Source organism: Panthera pardus, unplaced genomic scaffold (genome assembly GCF_024362965.1).
Source record: "Panthera pardus isolate Hobbes unplaced genomic scaffold, ASM2436296v1 HiC_scaffold_24, whole genome shotgun sequence".
NCBI lineage: Eukaryota > Metazoa > Chordata > Mammalia > Carnivora > Felidae > Panthera > Panthera pardus.
The window spans coordinates 76,972,872-76,990,203 of NW_026526810.1; the positions used below are offsets into that span (position 1 = coordinate 76,972,872).

The following is a 17,332-nucleotide window of genomic DNA, read 5'->3' on the forward strand; positions in this document are numbered from 1 at the left end:
TCAGCTAGACTAGAACATTACTTGGTATCAAGCTTAGTTCACATAGAAACCTTTAAAATTGAACAGATTTCTTTTGCTTTCTATGACCACATCAGAACAGAGAATATCCGGGTTCTGACAGGTGCCAGTGGAATTCTCTCACAATTCTGCTGTTCCTTGGGCTGTCCGGGGCAGAGTGGTGTCCTGGCCTGGGAGAAGAGAATGGGCCTCCACTTCCATCAAATAGGTTCCTTTGGAAGTGGTCATGGCAGGTCTTCCCAAAGGTAAGTCCCCTGTTGCTTAAGATGTACTGAATTACTAAGTCTTTTTTTTTTTTTTTGTAAGTTTATTTATTTTTTTAAGTGATCTCTACTCCCAGTGTGAGGCTCAAACTCACAACCCTGAGATCGAGCCACACGCTGTACTAACTGAGCCAGCTAGGTGCACCTATTCCTAAGTCTTTAAAAATATATTATTCTATTTTCCTCATTTCAGTGCCTTGTCCTAGAATCCACAGTTGCATTTTTTTTTCTATCCCTTGCTCCAAAGCTGGGCTGTCTGTTGCTACTAAGTTTTTATACATCCGTAGATATGGCTATTACATGCACATGATTTTTTTAAAGGATCAATTCTCTGTAAACTCTTTTGTAACTTTTTGTTCACCTGAGAGAAAATGAAAACGTTTGTATGGTCTTCTACCATTTCTTCTTTGTATACTCTAATCATAATAATGTAAATTCATAAAGAGAGCCAGCCAAGTTAAGCTAGGGCTGTTGTATACCATAAACTACTACTTGCAGAGCTGTATACTGATATACTACCCAAGGCTTCCTTGGGTTCAGAAGGAAATTGGTGTTCCAGGAAGCTGTCACTCTGATAGTATCTACTGATTCAAATTAAGGGTCATGTCCTTTGGCATTTAGTCTTATTCTGGCAGGAGTGGTCAGATCTTTGAAGAAATGGATCTTTTCCAAGTTAGGCCCTCTGATGTCCAACTGCTAAAGCAATAAACTCTAGTCAGACCAAGTTTTTGAAGAGAAAGTCTCAGGAAGGATTGCTGCTTTACACAGATAAAAAGGGCTTTTTATCTTTTAAAGCAAATCACATGGCTCTTTTTGTTCGTTGACCCACCAAGGGAAGTTTATGTGAGGCAATCAGTATTGAACAGTTTGTGCTTTATAAATGTCACCAGATTTTTTATTCTGGTCCACTGCCATTATCCCCGGAGATTCTAACACCACTCATATGTTGGTCTTGTTTCTTAACCTCTTAAACCTGGTCATTTTCAGCCCCCTGTGAGACGGCCAACCTGGACCTTTTAAATTACTTAAAAGTGTTCCGGGGGTGCCTAGGTGGCTCAGTCAGTTAAGCACTGACTCTCGGTTTGGGCTCAGGTCCAGATCTCACAGGTTGTGAGATCAAGTCCTGCCCTTCATAGAACTCTGTGCTGATTGGAACTTGCTTGGGATTCTCTCTCTGTCCCTTCCCCTCCCCAACCCCCACCTGCTCTCTGTTTCTCTCTCTCAAAATAAATAAGTAAACCTAAAAAAAAAAAAAAAAAAGGTGTTCTACCTTCAGGATTTCAAACTTTTAAGTTCTTCATTTTGACCACAACCTCTTTACCAGCCCCACTCCTTCATCCCAACTACCAGTTCCATGGTGTATTCTTTGGCCCATCCCTTCCTTACCTAAAGGCCTCTATTGTCCATCCCCATCTGCCTTTGCTTGCCTTCTTTTGTTCCTTTCACCTCCTGCAGCATCTTACCTAAACCTAATTTTGGACAGCCCCAAACCATTCCACTTCCTCCATTCCTACACACAAGTATTGCTAGAAAAGTCGTGAAATTATACAGCTGGAACTTCACTCTCATTTGAAGATCCTTGTTTTCATCTTTAATTTAATTCCCATTAATTTCCTGAAGGAGCTCTCTCACCTTTTGCAATATTAACTTGAAAAATGGCTTATCTCCTAAAACCTCCATTCCCTTTTCTGTTAATTGGGAAGATGGGCTACAGCAGTACTTCTCAAACTTTAATAGACATAGAATCATCTGGAATCTTGTTTAAAATGCAGATTCTGATTTAACGTCTGGTGTACCAAGTGATGCAATGCTACAGACCATATTTTGAGTAGTATCGTGAGTAGCTTCAAGTGAGCTCAAGCTTATTTTAAAATAATAATACAACAACACTCATGAGTCTGAGTCCTGAGTCATAACCTCACTATTCTCACTGTCAGCAGATGACTTAACTAAGATCTACAAGCCATCTGCAATCTGCTGAAGCCTCTTCAGCAATTTTTGTCCTTTCCAGTAACTTTCCCATCCTGAACTTTTCTCCCTTTTCTTTTCTAGGTTACTTTTTCTACTTGCCTCCATTCTGTCCCTTCTTGGTGGCTTGAGACCTTGTTCTCTTCAGTTAATCCCTTTCCACTGGCTCTTTTCGCAGCTAACTGCAAATACCTTTAGGCTTGTAGCCTGACATAAACCATGCCTTGCTAGGGTTAGTATAATAGACAAACATCTCAAAGGTAGGCACCATCTCTACCCCTGGTGTCTTTCTAATTCCACATTTGCAGCTGAGTATCTCTACCTGGGTGGCCTGAGGACCTACAAACTGAACCACTGTGGGAACCACTCATCTTCACCCAAAGCAACTTCCTGCCTTACTTTGTTATTTTTTCTTGTTCCTTTCCCCTTACTCACATACCTACTCAATTAGCAAATTGTGTTGATTTATACTTTCAAAATGTCAGTTGCAGGCTAGTCGACTCTTGACTGTCTTTCAAAAAAAAAAGTTCTTTTGTAAAGCTTTGTACCTGAAGATGTTCATAATAGTGTTACTGATGATAATAATAGAATTGGAAATAACTAAGTGCTCAAAACAAGGGAATAAAGAAGTAAATGTAGTTTTTAATGTTACAGTGACTAAAATGAAACTCTGTGTGTTGGCATGGATTAAATGAAAAGCATCTACAAAATGGTATGTCTAATATGATCCCATTTTTTAAATAGGAAGGAAGGAAAGAGATACCTGGAGAAATGTATCTTAAATAACATTTCGTTGTGCTGCCTGCCTGGTCAGTCGGTAGAGCATGCAACCTTTGGTCTCAAGGTTATGAGTTCAAGCCCCATGTAGGAGAAAACATTACTTAAAAACATAAAGTCTTTTTAAAATTAAAAAAAAAGAAATAACATTGTGTTGATTCCAAAATATTAATAGGTATCTCTGGGTGTTAGAACTGTGGATGATTTTTACTTTCTTCTTTTCATCTCCTGCATAGCCTGAAATTGTTACAATATATGTGCTGTATTCCACTGAGACACAAATGCAGTAGATACTAAGATTCCCAGATGAATGTGAGGTACATACACAGATTTTACAAAAAGAATAAAGAAGAATCTGACTCACAACCTCTGGCCTCTTAGCCAGGCCAAACATATAAAAGAGTCAGAGGAAAGAAAAAGATAAAGAAGTTTCTTTAGAGAGCCATTGCCAGGCTCTGAGTTGTGTCCTCTGCCCCAGGACCTCAAGAAAGATGCTTCAGCAGGAGGACTTGGAGAGCCTCCTACAGTATGGGTGACCCAGAGTTCTGGTGCCTGAGTAAGCTAAAGCCTCTGGGGATGGGGCCTGAGTGTGTCTGCAAATATAGAAGATGACAGAAGGGCCAAAAAGCAGTATTGGAAAGGGAGTCAGAGGCTCCTTTGAGTCAAGGCGACTGCCTTGAAAGGTTTCCCAAGGGCCAGATGGGAGCCAGATGTGTTGGGGTTGGGTTGTCTTGGGCTGGAGAGGAACTTCTGGATGCCCAGAGGGTTGAAGAAGTTGCTGCAAGTAACCACCTACATATAAAGATATATGGCCCTAGAAGAGTGGCCAAGAGAAGAAGCATCAGCTTTAACCAGGCTCACCAAAAGCACCTGCTTTAAGTAGCTGCTAGGCCTAGAAAACATTAACCATTCATTCTTACCTACCCTCCCATCCTAGCCCTCCACTGTCCATCCTCCACCTTGGCTGGGGGCAGAATTGAACCAGGAGTGACTGAACCAGAAAAGCCAACCATGTTCCCAATCCCTTTCCGCTGGGAGGCTTTAATCTGAAACCAATTTAAGCTGGCAGATTAGAAATGATGCAGTGCTGTTTGGAATTTTTATTGTTCTAGAACTGGATATTCTGATTTCTGAATTGAGACTTCATTTATTACTTAAAGTGACCATAGAACTGCATATTGTCTGAGGAACAGCAAAGTAATGAGACCTGCCAGGTTTTCGTGTAGAGGAAAGAAAGATTGAAGAAAGGGTGGGAGAGAAAAAATCAAATTGGAGTTTTATCACAATCTGTTCATCAGATTCTGTTAGCAGAATGCAGATGCCTGCTTCCATCATTTCTTGCCACCGCAAACTTAAACACTATCTATTCTAACAGTATAGATTCATTTTGCCTGTTTTTATACTTTATATAAATGGAATCTTCAGGATGTGCTCTTTTGTGGCTGGCTTCTTCCTTTCAACATTATGTGAAGTTCATCCATATTGTTGCATGTAACTGTATTTCAGTCATTTTTATTGTTGTACAATGTTGTATAGTGTGAACACCACAACTATTGATTGTACCATTCATGGGCATTTAAATGCTTTCAGTTTTTGCCTATTACAAATAGCACTGCTTTGAATAGTATATTACTTTTAACAATAGGGGGACAGCTATTTAAAAATCTCTTGTAAATATTCTTTCCCTTTCATAACCATTACTACCATCCCAGTTCAGGCCTTCAGAAACATTCACTTGGACTATTCATAATAGCCTCCTGATTGATATCCCCATCTATACATAGTTCATCATAAACAATGCCACTAGCTTTATATTCCCAGGGCATAATTCTAATTATGCTGCTTCCCTTACTCCAAAACATTAAATATTGGTACACCTGGGTAGCTCCACTGGTTAAATGTCTGACTTCGGCTCAGGTCATGATCTCATAGCTCGTGAGTTCGAGCCCTGTGTCAGGCTCTGTGCTGACAGCTCAGAGCCTGGATCCTGCTTTGAATTCTGTGTCTCCCTCTCTCTCTGCCCCTCCATCACTTGCACTCTGTCCCTCTCTCTCAAAAATAAACACTAAAAAAAAAAAAATTTTTTTTTAAAGCAAAAATATTAAATGTCTCCCCATTGCCTTCCAACCGGAGCCTAAGTTCCTTAGCTTAGGCATTCAAGGCCTCTTCCTTGCATTTGTGTCCTAATCTAGAACATTTGTGAGTCCTAGTCAAGCTAGGCCATTGCCATGTCCTAAGCACAGGCTTTTTTTTCCCTTCTCTGCTTCTCTCTTCATGTCACTCCCACTCCATGTTACATCTTGGTGCCACTGATTGACATTGCTTCCAACAACTAACACACCTGGAGGATTTCTTGTCTTCCTATGCTAAGCTCACATATACTTCTTCCAACAGGAAGCGTACATTCCCTATGGCCCAAGGTAATTTGCCATTTACAGTGCTCTGTTGGAGTCTACCTTATGTATCATGAACTGTCTGTTAGTGTTGCTTTTAGTCATGTTTCATCTTCCCCACTGAACTCTGGTTCTGGTGGGGCCCTTGTCTGGTTCATCTCTGTGCCTCCCAGAGCAGCCAGCCCAGCCTCTTACTCATAGAAGGGGCTCAATACATGTTTGTTGAATGACTTTGGAGAAGTTGTTTGAAAATATCTTCCTGATTTTTATCTCCAATTCCCACTTCTCCTTTGAGTGAATTCCCCTCTTGCTCCATGGTATTTTGTGTGTGAGCTAACTCAAGAACATAGTCTTTGGTGTCTGATCCTTTGATCCTCAAGAAATATTAACTTCTCACTGCCACCCTCTCATTACCATGTAAGCCCCCTATGTCTTATATGAATTCAGTATGATGTATTAGGCATCATTATGTACATGCACTGTGATAACTGGAATAAAATTTGCTATACACCTGTAAGACCTCATTCCAGAATTTTTACTCTTGGAAATGTTTTAGATCTGTTATTGGTTGATTTTTCAAAGTTGCCTTTGTTTGACCACTGTGGACAAAATGCATTTGGGGTGAAATTTGGGGATCTCAACTCAGGTCCATCAATCATTTCAAAGCAAGGAGAAAATAAGACTGGAGCATTCTCTTACTTTCCCATCAATAACTGGCTTCTCAAAACTAGTTCCTAAATTAGTGACTGAAAATATTGGTTATAATGATCAGAAACCTCATTCATTTGCTGTCTCCCCTGTTACTACCCCGAGAGAGGCTGGCTGATTCTGAGCATCAGAGATGACTTAATTTTGTGGTAAGAAAACAGGAATTAGAGGAAGCCAATTAGGAAACCTCAAGGAAGAGGAAGTGTCTCTAGGCTAAAGGGAAGGCTGCTGAGTCTTATTTCCTCTCTGTCCTTAATTCGGTCTCTTGGTGCTGGCCAACTTCTGTACCTTCTTTTCCCCACCTGATTAGGGGGCTGGAATGGGGGTAAGGGTGAGGGTGGTGAGCAGAGCGAATGAAGTTAAATAACATTCCTAAAGACCTCAAGATGATAGGTATGAAAATCTTATCAATGAACTGATTGATGCTTACAGTTCCCACCCCCCTGTCCACAGCCGTGGGTGAGGCTGCATGTGTGTGGGACAGGGTGGGTAAGAACTGGCTGCTCTCCAAGTTAAGAAAATAGACTTTCACTTCTGAACAATAGCAGAGTGCAGTGTAGGTTGGTGCAGTACTTGGTTTCCTTCTGTACTAGGGTGAGATCAAAGCAAAATAGCCAACAATCCAGTCCTTTATTCACCAGTGGCTCCCCTTTACAAAGAGAGAAGCTGAGTTCAAGTCTATTAGTATGTGACTTATTTTCACAGTAGTGGTTAATATTTTTTTCTTTGTGCCTTTAAGGTGGGTACAGCATGCTTGCCTGTTTAAGAAACCGAGGTCATGGTCATCAGGTAGTCTCTGGCAAGGCTCAGATTGTAATTCAGCGCTTCTGACACTCAGAGCCTGACCATGTTCGAGACTCAGGCCCCTCCCTTCCCCTTCAGATTTTTCACTGGAACATTTGCTGTTCTCTTAAGCTATGCAGGGCTTCCTGTGTTATCATGCCTAAGGGGAAGTTGTATGTTAAAAACCACCAACGGTTAAGCCCAAGACAGCTGGGGTCTTCCATTGCTTCTTCCAGTATTCTGGGGAGACCCATGAGAACTCTCAAGTGTTTCTCAAGACCTTTGGCTTCCAGAAACAAGAGATCAGTCGAGCATTGCATCTTCATTTAAGGAGGGTTTGAGAAAGCAAGAGAAACGTCAAAAGTTGTAAGAAGATAATACTGACGTTGTTATAGCTAAAAATCAAGGGTAAACTGAAAGCTAAAGGTTTGGCTCTAAAAAAGAAAAAAAAAGTTTTGGCTCTATTTAAGGGAAGGTGGGGGATTCCTGGATAGTTTTAGTTAAATGTCCTTTGGGTTAGGCTGATGCAAGTTTATTCCCTTTCAAAGCAAAGGACATTCTCAATATTGGCGATGACTAATAGAATCCAGGCACAGAATTATATGGACTGGTAAGGAAAGGATGGAGCAGAATGGAAATGACAGTTGTGTGACTGCTATGTCAATAGACATCATCTTGTACTCACCATTGGTATTGGAGGATGAGAGAACCACACTAGATGTTATGGACAAGGGGGCAGGGGAGTGTTGCTTTATTAGAATCTGGTCACGTAAAGGATTTGAAGGACTTTCAAGTAAAGGCATAATCAAGTGCTTCATGTAAGTCACAGAAGCACACTTCCCCCACATTTGGTGCATTTGTCCTTCTTTTCTGCCCATAAATTATATAGAACTAGAGTACAGAGACATCACTTTTCTCCTTCCCAGAGACTCAGCCAGAATGACAACTCCCAGGCAGCCAACCATAGCTACTGGAGGAAGAGCTGTAGGACTGACATTGCTGTGAGAACGATACAAACAGGGAAACATACAAATAGAGCCAGGTCCCTGCCCTCAGTTCCCTGAGAAGCACCTGACTGGGAAGTCTGGCCAGGGAGCTGGGCAGAGGTCTACCTCCCTCCTACTGTCCACCCAAGCTGCTACATCCTGAGCTCTGTCCTGGCTCCAGTTGACCTTTGGGGTCCCTTAACATCAAGAAATCCTCACTCTCCTAAAATACTGTTACCAGTGTTGATGGCTAACTGACAGGGCAGTGTTTCAACATCTGCTAATATCACATGGAAACACAGATAAGCTCCATTTTTATATTCCCTGGGCTCACTGTAAGCTAAGGGCTAAATTCTTATCTTGCCTTTAAACACCACGTGATTCAGCATGTCTGCAGTCACTGGGAATCTACGCTGCCACTTTTTACCTTTGCCTTGTGGGTAACCCCAACCTTCCACCTACCTCCACCCCCAGGGGAGAATATGGGCCTTGCCAAATGGAGGCCCCCAGGAGATTTTCCAAGACTCACAAGATGTCAAGTCATCTCTAAAATTTTTCAAAAAACCAGAAAGTCATTTCAAAAAGTCTAACTTGGTGGCCCCACAGAGAGGAAGATCAAATTTTCCACACAGACACAGCAAGTCTGCCCCCATAGGCCTGTGTTAAAGCTACAAGAGTATTGACGACTTTGGTGAAAGCTCCCTAACCCAAGGGGGAAGTCCACCTGGGTGAGTAGTTTGGCTGCTGCTTGGCACCCAGTGGCACATAGTCAGTCTGCTTCCAGGGGATTTCCCTTAGCAGTGGACTCAGCGAGGGGTTTGTCTTTCAGAAAGATTTCCCAGAGGAATTCATTTGTGTATGGGGAAAAAAAAATCTCAAATTCTAATATAAAATCTCTGACCTTTTAAGTTTTTGAAATTTGGATTTCTCATTTATTCACAAATATCTCCAAATTAGGAAAAACAAACATAACAGAAAACTCAGATAGTGAGCATGCATATCCATTGAATGATCTGAGTGCTTACTTCATGCTAGACATGGTTTACCATTGAGGATACACTAGGGAGCAAAATAAATGTGACCGCTGCCCTAAGGGAGTCTAATGTTCTAATTGTAGCTTTCAGTTTGTGTTTGTGTGGAAAATGAGGTTGATTCTTTCCAGGTTGAGTACTAAAATGTATATACCATCTGAAATCCAATGCCTCTTTCAGGGCCCAGCTTAAATGTAACCTTAAGAAGGGATGAGGATTTGTTTGAACGTGTGACATCCTAATGGCTTCCAGTGTCTGTGATTTTAAATATCTCATCACTGCATGGCAGTGGGAATGAAAAGCAGACATATCCTATCCCATAGGAATAATCAACAGGATTTGGTAACTGACCAGACAGGAAAGCAACAATAACATAAACTGTTTAATGCGCCAGGTTACGTGCTAGGTACTTTGTTTAGTTCTTCACTTGCCTTCTCATTTAATCCTCACAACAGCCTCCAATAAAGTGGATCTTATCCAAAATTAATAGATAAGGGAATCCAGACTTAGAGAGTTTGCATAAGGTCACATATCTAGTAACTGCCACAAATGGCATTTAAATCCATATTTAAATAGAAAAGGATGTACTCCTAACCCCGATGCTGTAAGGGATTCATTCATTCAACTAATATTTATTGAGCACTTGATATATGCTAGGCATTGTTCAAGTTGCCTGAGCTACAGGAGTGAACAAAACAAAGATTCCTGCCCTCGTGGAGCAAGTGGGGGGTGGGGGCAGTGGGGGTGGGGGTGGGGGATGGGACAATAAACAGTGAACAAAATTATGAATTACAGAACAGAAAAAAAGAAAATGAAGGATCAGGATAATATAGGGACAGAGTAAGAAGTTTTGAGGAATCGAAGACTGCTGCAAGGTTTGGGTTCTGAGTACTTGTAAAGTGTGGTACAAGGGGCGGGAACTGGCTTGGTGGGGGAAGAAATGACATGATGAGCTCTGTTTTAAATACATTGCGTTTTAAGGTACCTTGTGTCTCAAAGTGAAAAACATCCCACAGGCAATTAGATAAGAACGTGTTCTGGAGAAGGGTCCAGCTAGAGACGTAGGTTTGGGAGACATCAGCATGGGGTGGGGGGCTGTTGAGGCTGTGCGACTAAAAGAGTTCACCCTCCTTAGCAGCCTTACAAAGAACTCTTTATGACTATTCAGGTAAAGTCCGGTAAATTATAATACACTAGCGTCGCTCAGAGTGTGAGGAAAAAAGCACCCAAAAGGTCAGGAGTTGGTCCTAAGGGTAGGGTAGGGACCTGCGCCAGAAGTAACGGACAACTTTTATCGGTACACTTGGAAATTAGAGCTGGAAAGTACCCTGTGTGCCAAAGATGTTGTATGCATTTACTATTATCTTAATCATGTCTCACTTTTGGACTTTTTCAGCTTGATAAAAATGGAGGTTTAATTTTTAAAAACATTGTTGACGTTTGGGGTTTCCTTAAGAACTACTTAAGAGGTTCTTACACATTTTTTTCCTTTAAATGCAAAGTGAGCTTAGGAGAAAATATGTTAAAGATGTAAGAATCCTTTAGTATTACTTACAGCAGGCACTCAAGTGCCAGAAACCTTGGCAAAACCGGCCTCCCAGATGCACAAACGGGGGAGGTTAGGGACACCAGCCTAACGTCATGTTTTGCATTTAATATTGGTTAAATAGGAGTGTGCCTTGGGGAAAAGTCAAAATAGGCACCGTTTTACAATTTGAAAAGCCACTTTTCCTCCCCGGAGCCACCCAGTCCGCTACTCCCATTAGTTCATTCAACAAATGAACAGGGCTATACTCCATGTCCTTTCCGTTCTTATCAATTAAAGCAACTTAACTTCATGATTCCTCATATTCCTCACCTATATTTCCTCAGTTCTACTTCTAAGACAAAACTGTCGGGATTGCTGGCCTTGCCTGGCCAGAAGACAGTTCTGTTCTTTCCAGTAGCTACTAGAACCCGCTCCCTTCTGTACCTAAAATTAACGGTTACTGCCGCAACACCTGCAACGCATTTTCTCCTGTAGTAGGAAGAAAAGTGGATGGGTAAAGAGTAGATTAGAAAGAACGCAAGAAATCTAGACACAAGCTGGATACATACGTCCCCAAACTAACGAGAGACTTAAACACATCATCCATCCATTTAGGTCCCACCGGTAGGCAGATTATTACTCGGGGCCCCCAGAAAACTTTTTCGTCCTTGCTGCAGTCCATTCACTTTCCAGATGAAAACTCTAAACCGCCACAACGCCAGTTTCACCTGGTATCTGTACACAGCTCAGACGCGTAGCTGACGCAAGCGCTCACTGAAAGCGCCCCCACGCCGCACCGTCCCTGCTCTCCCCACCCCCCAAGAAGGGGTGTGGCCTCGGAACGCTCTCCGCGCCTGAATTAGAGCTGGAGTCGCGAGTTCCGCGCGTAAGAGCGGATGAAGCCGGCCGGTGCCCCGGAAGCAGTTGCTGCAACTTCCGGGGGGGGTTTGTACGCCTGGTACGGGGGCTACGGGGCTCAGAGACAGTGCTTGAAATAGTGGGTGCGCCAACATGTCCCGTGGTTCCAGCGCTGGGTTTGATCGCCACATTACCATTTTTTCACCCGAGGGCCGGCTCTACCAAGTAGGTGAGTGAACCGAGTCCGCCTGTGGTCCACTCGAATTGCTCTGTCATGGTACGGCCTGGAACAGGCAGACGCGGCCGGAGTTTAGTCCGCGACTGAAGCATGGCCCGAGCTGGGACGGGAGAAAGGCCGAGTCAGGGTCCGTTCCCAAGGTGTTCCCACGCCTGTCTGGAGGCAGGGATCGGGGGGCCCGAAGGCTGAAGGCCTCGGGCTCTTAAGGGCGAGAGGCCTCACCTCCTGGACACAATAAAGAGTTAAGGAAGGTAGGACTGCAATTCTGGACTCTGGTTTCTTGACGCCTTTTCACTTGTTACGTTTTGGGCTGGATGGGCCCAACATCTGGACTTCTCTAAAGAATAATTGGCACCTTAAGTTTGCCATTAAAACACTCCTCTCCGTTTTCCTTTGTTTGCAACATGTACTTCCTTGTAGTAGTTAATTCCACACTGGCATCCAGACCCTTTTATGTGGAGGACACTGTGGCGGTCCTAGGGGATGCAAAGATGTCAAACCCTCTCCTATACTGAAGCTCACAGCTTAAAGAGAGTAATATATAACGTAAACAAACGTATAAAAAGAAAAGTAAAAAGTGCCAGATGACAAGGATCTACAGATCAGGACATCTTTGAAAAACTGGCAGATCGAGTGAGTGGCTGTCAATTCTGGAGCTGTTCTTGAAATTAGCATCCCCTTTTAACCCACATCTGAATGTTTCTAAATAGTTTAAAAGCTTGTTTTGAATTGTGGATGAGAAGTGGTGAACTAGCTGTTTCCTGAAAGACAGCCTTAGTGGAAATAAACCCTAAACTATTTACCATTCATTCAGTGTAACAATATATTTTGTTGGATTGAAATGGTGTCAGGGATTCTTAATCTCCTGCCATAGGGAATTTAATTAATATCTGGAGAATCTGATTTACATCTGACCCCATGATCCTTTGATTTTTGAGTGAGTTTACCGCCACAGTGCTTTGGGGAGGACAGTAATACCATCTCTGCTTGGAAATCATAAGAGAGTTGACCTATAAATGAGGTTCTCTTCACCTGTAAATTTTAGAAATAGTTCAAGATAACTTGGAATGAAACTTACACAGTATATGGCTATATACTGTTTACAAGGTAGCAAGAAACAAGGGTAATTCAGTAACCCTTTTCACTCATCCTCAATCGAAAAATATGACCAAAGGCAGAAGAAAGATAACTCCTCAAGGAAGTTTCATTTTTAGTTTCTTTCCCAAGTTTTAGAGAATTTTTCTATATTGGACTACTGCTTTAAATGTTCTATTTTATGATTTTTAATATGTGAACAGGAAAAGTCAGACCTACTCTTTGCTTTGCTATATACCGTATTGTGAAATCCAGCCAAAAAGTAGTCTTTAATACTTCCAGATTAGGTGAGTAGAAAGGCTGGATATAGTGTCAGTTAAGTAATTTAAAAAGATTTGGAATGAAACATGTAGTCCAAAAGCTTAATCTCTAGACAGGATGACTTTAAGCACTGCCTTGTTGAATAACACATTCTGCTATTCAGGGCACTAATTAGATATTGCTAGGAAAAGGAAAGTGAAAGAACAGTTAGTGTGAGCAAGCAGTATAGTGAAGAGGTCAGGCCCTGGAGCCTTACCTGGATTCAGATCCTTGCATACTGCATACTAGCCAACCTGGGCAAGTGATCTATAACATTAACATTAGCCTTAGTTTCCGTTTGCAGAGTTGGGTTAACAATTCCTTCCTGTGTGCTTGTTTTGAGGATTAAATATGATGGTACATGTAGAGTGCTTAGCACAGTATTAAATGCTCAGTAAATGTTTTTAGGTGCTTATTTGATTCTTTGGCTCACTTTTTTTGGTCTGTTAGCTTAGTAGCTCTGTAAACATGGAGTATTTACTTTTTTATGGTCTATCCATACTTGGTTCTCTAGTGAAATATTTGTACATTATAATATTGTGAATGCTCTTGATGAGTTTATAAACTTTAGAATCCACCAGAGACAAAGTATATAAGAATTATGAGTGCAAATTGTTAACTTTGATAGTGGAAAAAAATAAAGCAAAAATGGGGAGGTGACTGGGGAAGGAAAGATTAATGGAGAGGTGAGTGTATGCTCCTCCTCTTCCATAGTTGGACTCAAAACATAAATGTAGTCTAAAGGCAATAATTTAAAAAATAGAGGTACAAATTTAAAGTTAAAATGTTACCCATAATTACAGACTGTTGACAGTGTTTGCTCCCAGGGAGTAAGAGAATGATTTCTCGTTGTTTGTACTCTTTAGTAACTACTGAAAATTTTCTTTTAATGAATGTATTCAGGGTGTGTGTATGTAAAAATTGTAGAACTATACACAGAGCACCAGCTTTGAAATCTAATTTCAGAAATCCCTAAGTTATCAATGAAGAAACTAAGGCCCAGGTGGGACAAAATAAACCTCACTATTTTCGGGCTTTTCTCTCCTGATTTTGCTGATCCTTTGCTGGATAGGTCTGGCAAGGGAGGAGAGGAGTGTCATTTGAATGTGCCTGCCAGGGGGATATGAGCACTGCCCAGTTGCTTCTAAGAAGGGAGTATACTGATAAGGAACAGGAAAGAAATAGACTGGTAGAATCAGACTGGATAGGACACTTTTCTAATCTAGAAATACCAGTCTGGCATAGTATCAAAGCCAGGATTCCTGAGTTCAAGTTCTTGCTCCACACCAACTATGAGAATTTTCTTCGATTTGTAAAATAGAAATAATAATTTCATGTCCCTTATAGGGCTGTAAGGATTTAATGACTTAATGGATACAATGTACTTATTAGAACAGTGTCTTTCACAAAGTAAGTGCTCAATAAATGTTTCAGTGAGGGATGCTGTCAGGAAGAAATGAGTGGGTGATAAAAATGGAATCAAGAGTTTTATAAATAAATGGACTGGGAAGTATTTACTGTTTACATTTTTTGCTATTAAAAAAAAAAAAAACCTCGTGTTAAAGTAGTATTTCTGGGGCACCTGGTCATTCGGTCGAGCATCTGACTTCGGCTCAGTCATGATCTCACAGTTCATGAGTTCAGGCCCCACATTAGGCTCACTGCTGTCAGCCTGGAGCCCATCTTGGATACTCTGTCCCCTTCTCTCTTTGTCCCTCCCCTGCTCATGCACCTCCCTCTCCCCCCCCCCTCAAAAATAAATAAACATTAAAAAAAAATAGTGTTTCTGAACCTAGACTTCTCATGCCCTCCTTGAATCGATTTGAAATTAAATGTCTGCATACATAAATACATACATATTATAACTACACCAGAAAGTAACGAGATCAAACACTATGTTTTCAAACCTCATATACACCCTCTACATCCCCATGCCAGTGCCAAGTTTTCTAATGACCCCACCTGCTTAAAGATCACAGTTGTTTTGTCTTTTCATTTGGGAGAGCGCCCACAAGTGAGTGGAGGAGGGGGGCAAAGATGCAGAGAGAGAGGGGGTGGGGAGGGAGAGGATCCCAAGGAGGCTCCATGCCCAGCGCAGAGCTGGATGCAGGGTTCAATCCCAGGACCTGAGATCATGACTTGAGCCAAAATCAAGAGTCGGACGTTCAACTGACTGAGCCATCCAGGCACCCCAAAGATCACAGTTTTAAAGAGGGTAATAGGTGGTGCTAAGGAATGAGATGCACTTCTCATTTATGTTCCAAGGTTAGGGAAAGACAGAAGAATAAACAGCTTCCAAAAATCTTACTAACAAAAAGTTTCTAGCATGCAGCATTGAAATTAAATAGACATATTTTGCAGAATACCTGCCTTGCCTCAGTAGAACAACCCTTTTTGGTGTTTTTTTTTTTTTTTTTTCCCATAATCAAACTTCATAGAATGTATAGATCTCTCATTTCATTTTTTTATTTTTCCAGCCCATGTTTATATGGGGGAAAAAAACCCGTATCTATCTCTCAAAACTCAGTACAGCATTTTAAACAAAATTATGGGTGGGGAAAATCTTGAGTATAGCCCTGTAATTGGCAGAACCTCGGAATCATCTATAGATGCCTTGCAAAGCCGATGAGTGTTCATAAAGGGGATAATGCATCTCTGCTGTTGCAGGTCATAGTATGAGCCATTGTCTGGTATCGTGATTCTCCTGAACGTTTTATCACAGTATCTTTTATATTTTCCCCCTGTTTTTTTCCTAGTACTATACAAATGACTCCCAGAAAAGTTGGGAAAGTGCTGGGAAAAAGTATAAGGAAAGAAAGTGAATAAGAGATGACTGTGAAATAGATAACTATACAAAACAACTGTTGATTTACCATTTTGTTTGTGGTCAAGGAAGCAATTTGCGTTCTAACCTAATGGTTTATTGTTAGGTTGAACCATGTGAAACTGCTGATATTTTACTATTTTTTTTACCTATTAAAGTGATTTTCGTGGGTCAACCTAATACTTTACAAATATGTATTTTACTATGTATTTAAGGAAATGAAGACTTGAGATTGAGTGTAATTCATTATAATTTGTTCTATTTAAAAAATGGGAAATGGACTATCAGTTATTATCCTGCATAATTTTGGACATTCAAAAACAGATTATGGAGATTAATGTAATAGTGCTTGCTAGTTTGTAAGTTTTTCTGAAATTTTACCCTAAAAGCCCCAATCTTTAGTGATGGAAATAAAGTGTTTAATTACTATTTCCAATATTTGAATTCCGGCTTTAAAAAACAAATACACCTTTAAATGTTCCCCTTATGCTGTTCTGTTTTTTTCTTAATTAGCCTTCATGCTCCCCTCTGCTGTAAACTATATTTTTACCCTACCAGTGTTTCTTTAGAAGATACTTTTTACTTATTATGTTGTCTCAAGATTCTTTACTCCAGCAGTTTCCATTTTTCTGGAAATTACTATAAAATATATATTTTACACTGGTAATATTACAATAGGGATTCATTTATATAAAATTTTATTGGAAATTACAGTGCAACATGGTGAGTACTAAAATAACAGTACAAAGAAGGTTACTATAGAAAGTGACACATGGGCCACCTGGCTGGCTCAGTTAGTTGAGCGTGTGGCTCTTGATCTCAGAGTTAGGACTTCGAGCTCTATGTTTGGTGTAGAAATTACTCCAAAAAATAAGAAATAAATAAAAATCTTAAAAAAAAAAAAAAAAAAAGGAAAGAAACTGACATAGCCAGGGAGAGCCAGGAAAGGTTCCTTCAGAGAAGGTGAATTGATATAGATGGGAATTAGATAAGGAAATTTGGGGGAACCAGGTTTATTTTACCTTTCCTTAGTTTCTTATTTTTTTTAATGTTTATTTTGAGAGAGGGAGAGAGAGCACATGAGCAAGGGAATGGGCAGAAAGGGGGGGGGAAGAGGATCCAAAGCGGGCTCTGAGCTGATTGCAGAGAGCCCCATGCTTGCTCGAACTCACAAACTGTGAACTCGTGACCTGAGCTAAAGTCGGAAATTTAACCAAGTGAGCCACCCAGGTGCCCCTTCTAAGTTTCTTTCTTTTTATTTAAAAAAACTTTTTTTTAAGGTTTATTTATTTTTGATAAGAGTGTGTGAACAAGGGAGGTGTAGAGAGAGGAAGAGACAGAATCTGAAGCAGGCTCCAGGCTCTGAGCTGGCAGCACAGACCCCAATGTGGGGCTCGAACTCATGAACAGTGAGGTCATGACCCAAGCTAAAGTTGGGCGCTCAACTAACTGAGCCACCCAGACACCCTCCTATTTTCTTAAAGTAGTAACTTAAATAATTGATTTTAGACCTTGTCTAATATAAACAAGGCTAGCATATTAGTTTTCTGTGCTGCATAAAC

General features: G+C 41.0%; 1 protein-coding gene across 3 annotated transcripts in view; it reads left to right on the plus strand.

Moving 5' to 3' along the window:
• Positions 1-229: 229 nt before the first annotated feature.
• PSMA6 (proteasome 20S subunit alpha 6) overlaps positions 230-17,332 on the plus strand; it is a 29,902-nt gene continuing 12,799 nt past the window's right edge. For 2 of the 3 annotated variants that reach the window (XM_019426156.2, XM_019426158.2), the window contains exon 1: positions 11,372-11,542. In XM_019426156.2, coding sequence (XP_019281701.1) covers positions 11,467-11,542 — 76 coding nt within the window. In that variant the 5' untranslated portion in view covers positions 11,372-11,466. Of the gene's footprint in view, positions 264-11,371; positions 11,543-17,332 lie in introns of those variants that run through there. The other variant, XM_019426157.2, reaches the window with a different exon arrangement.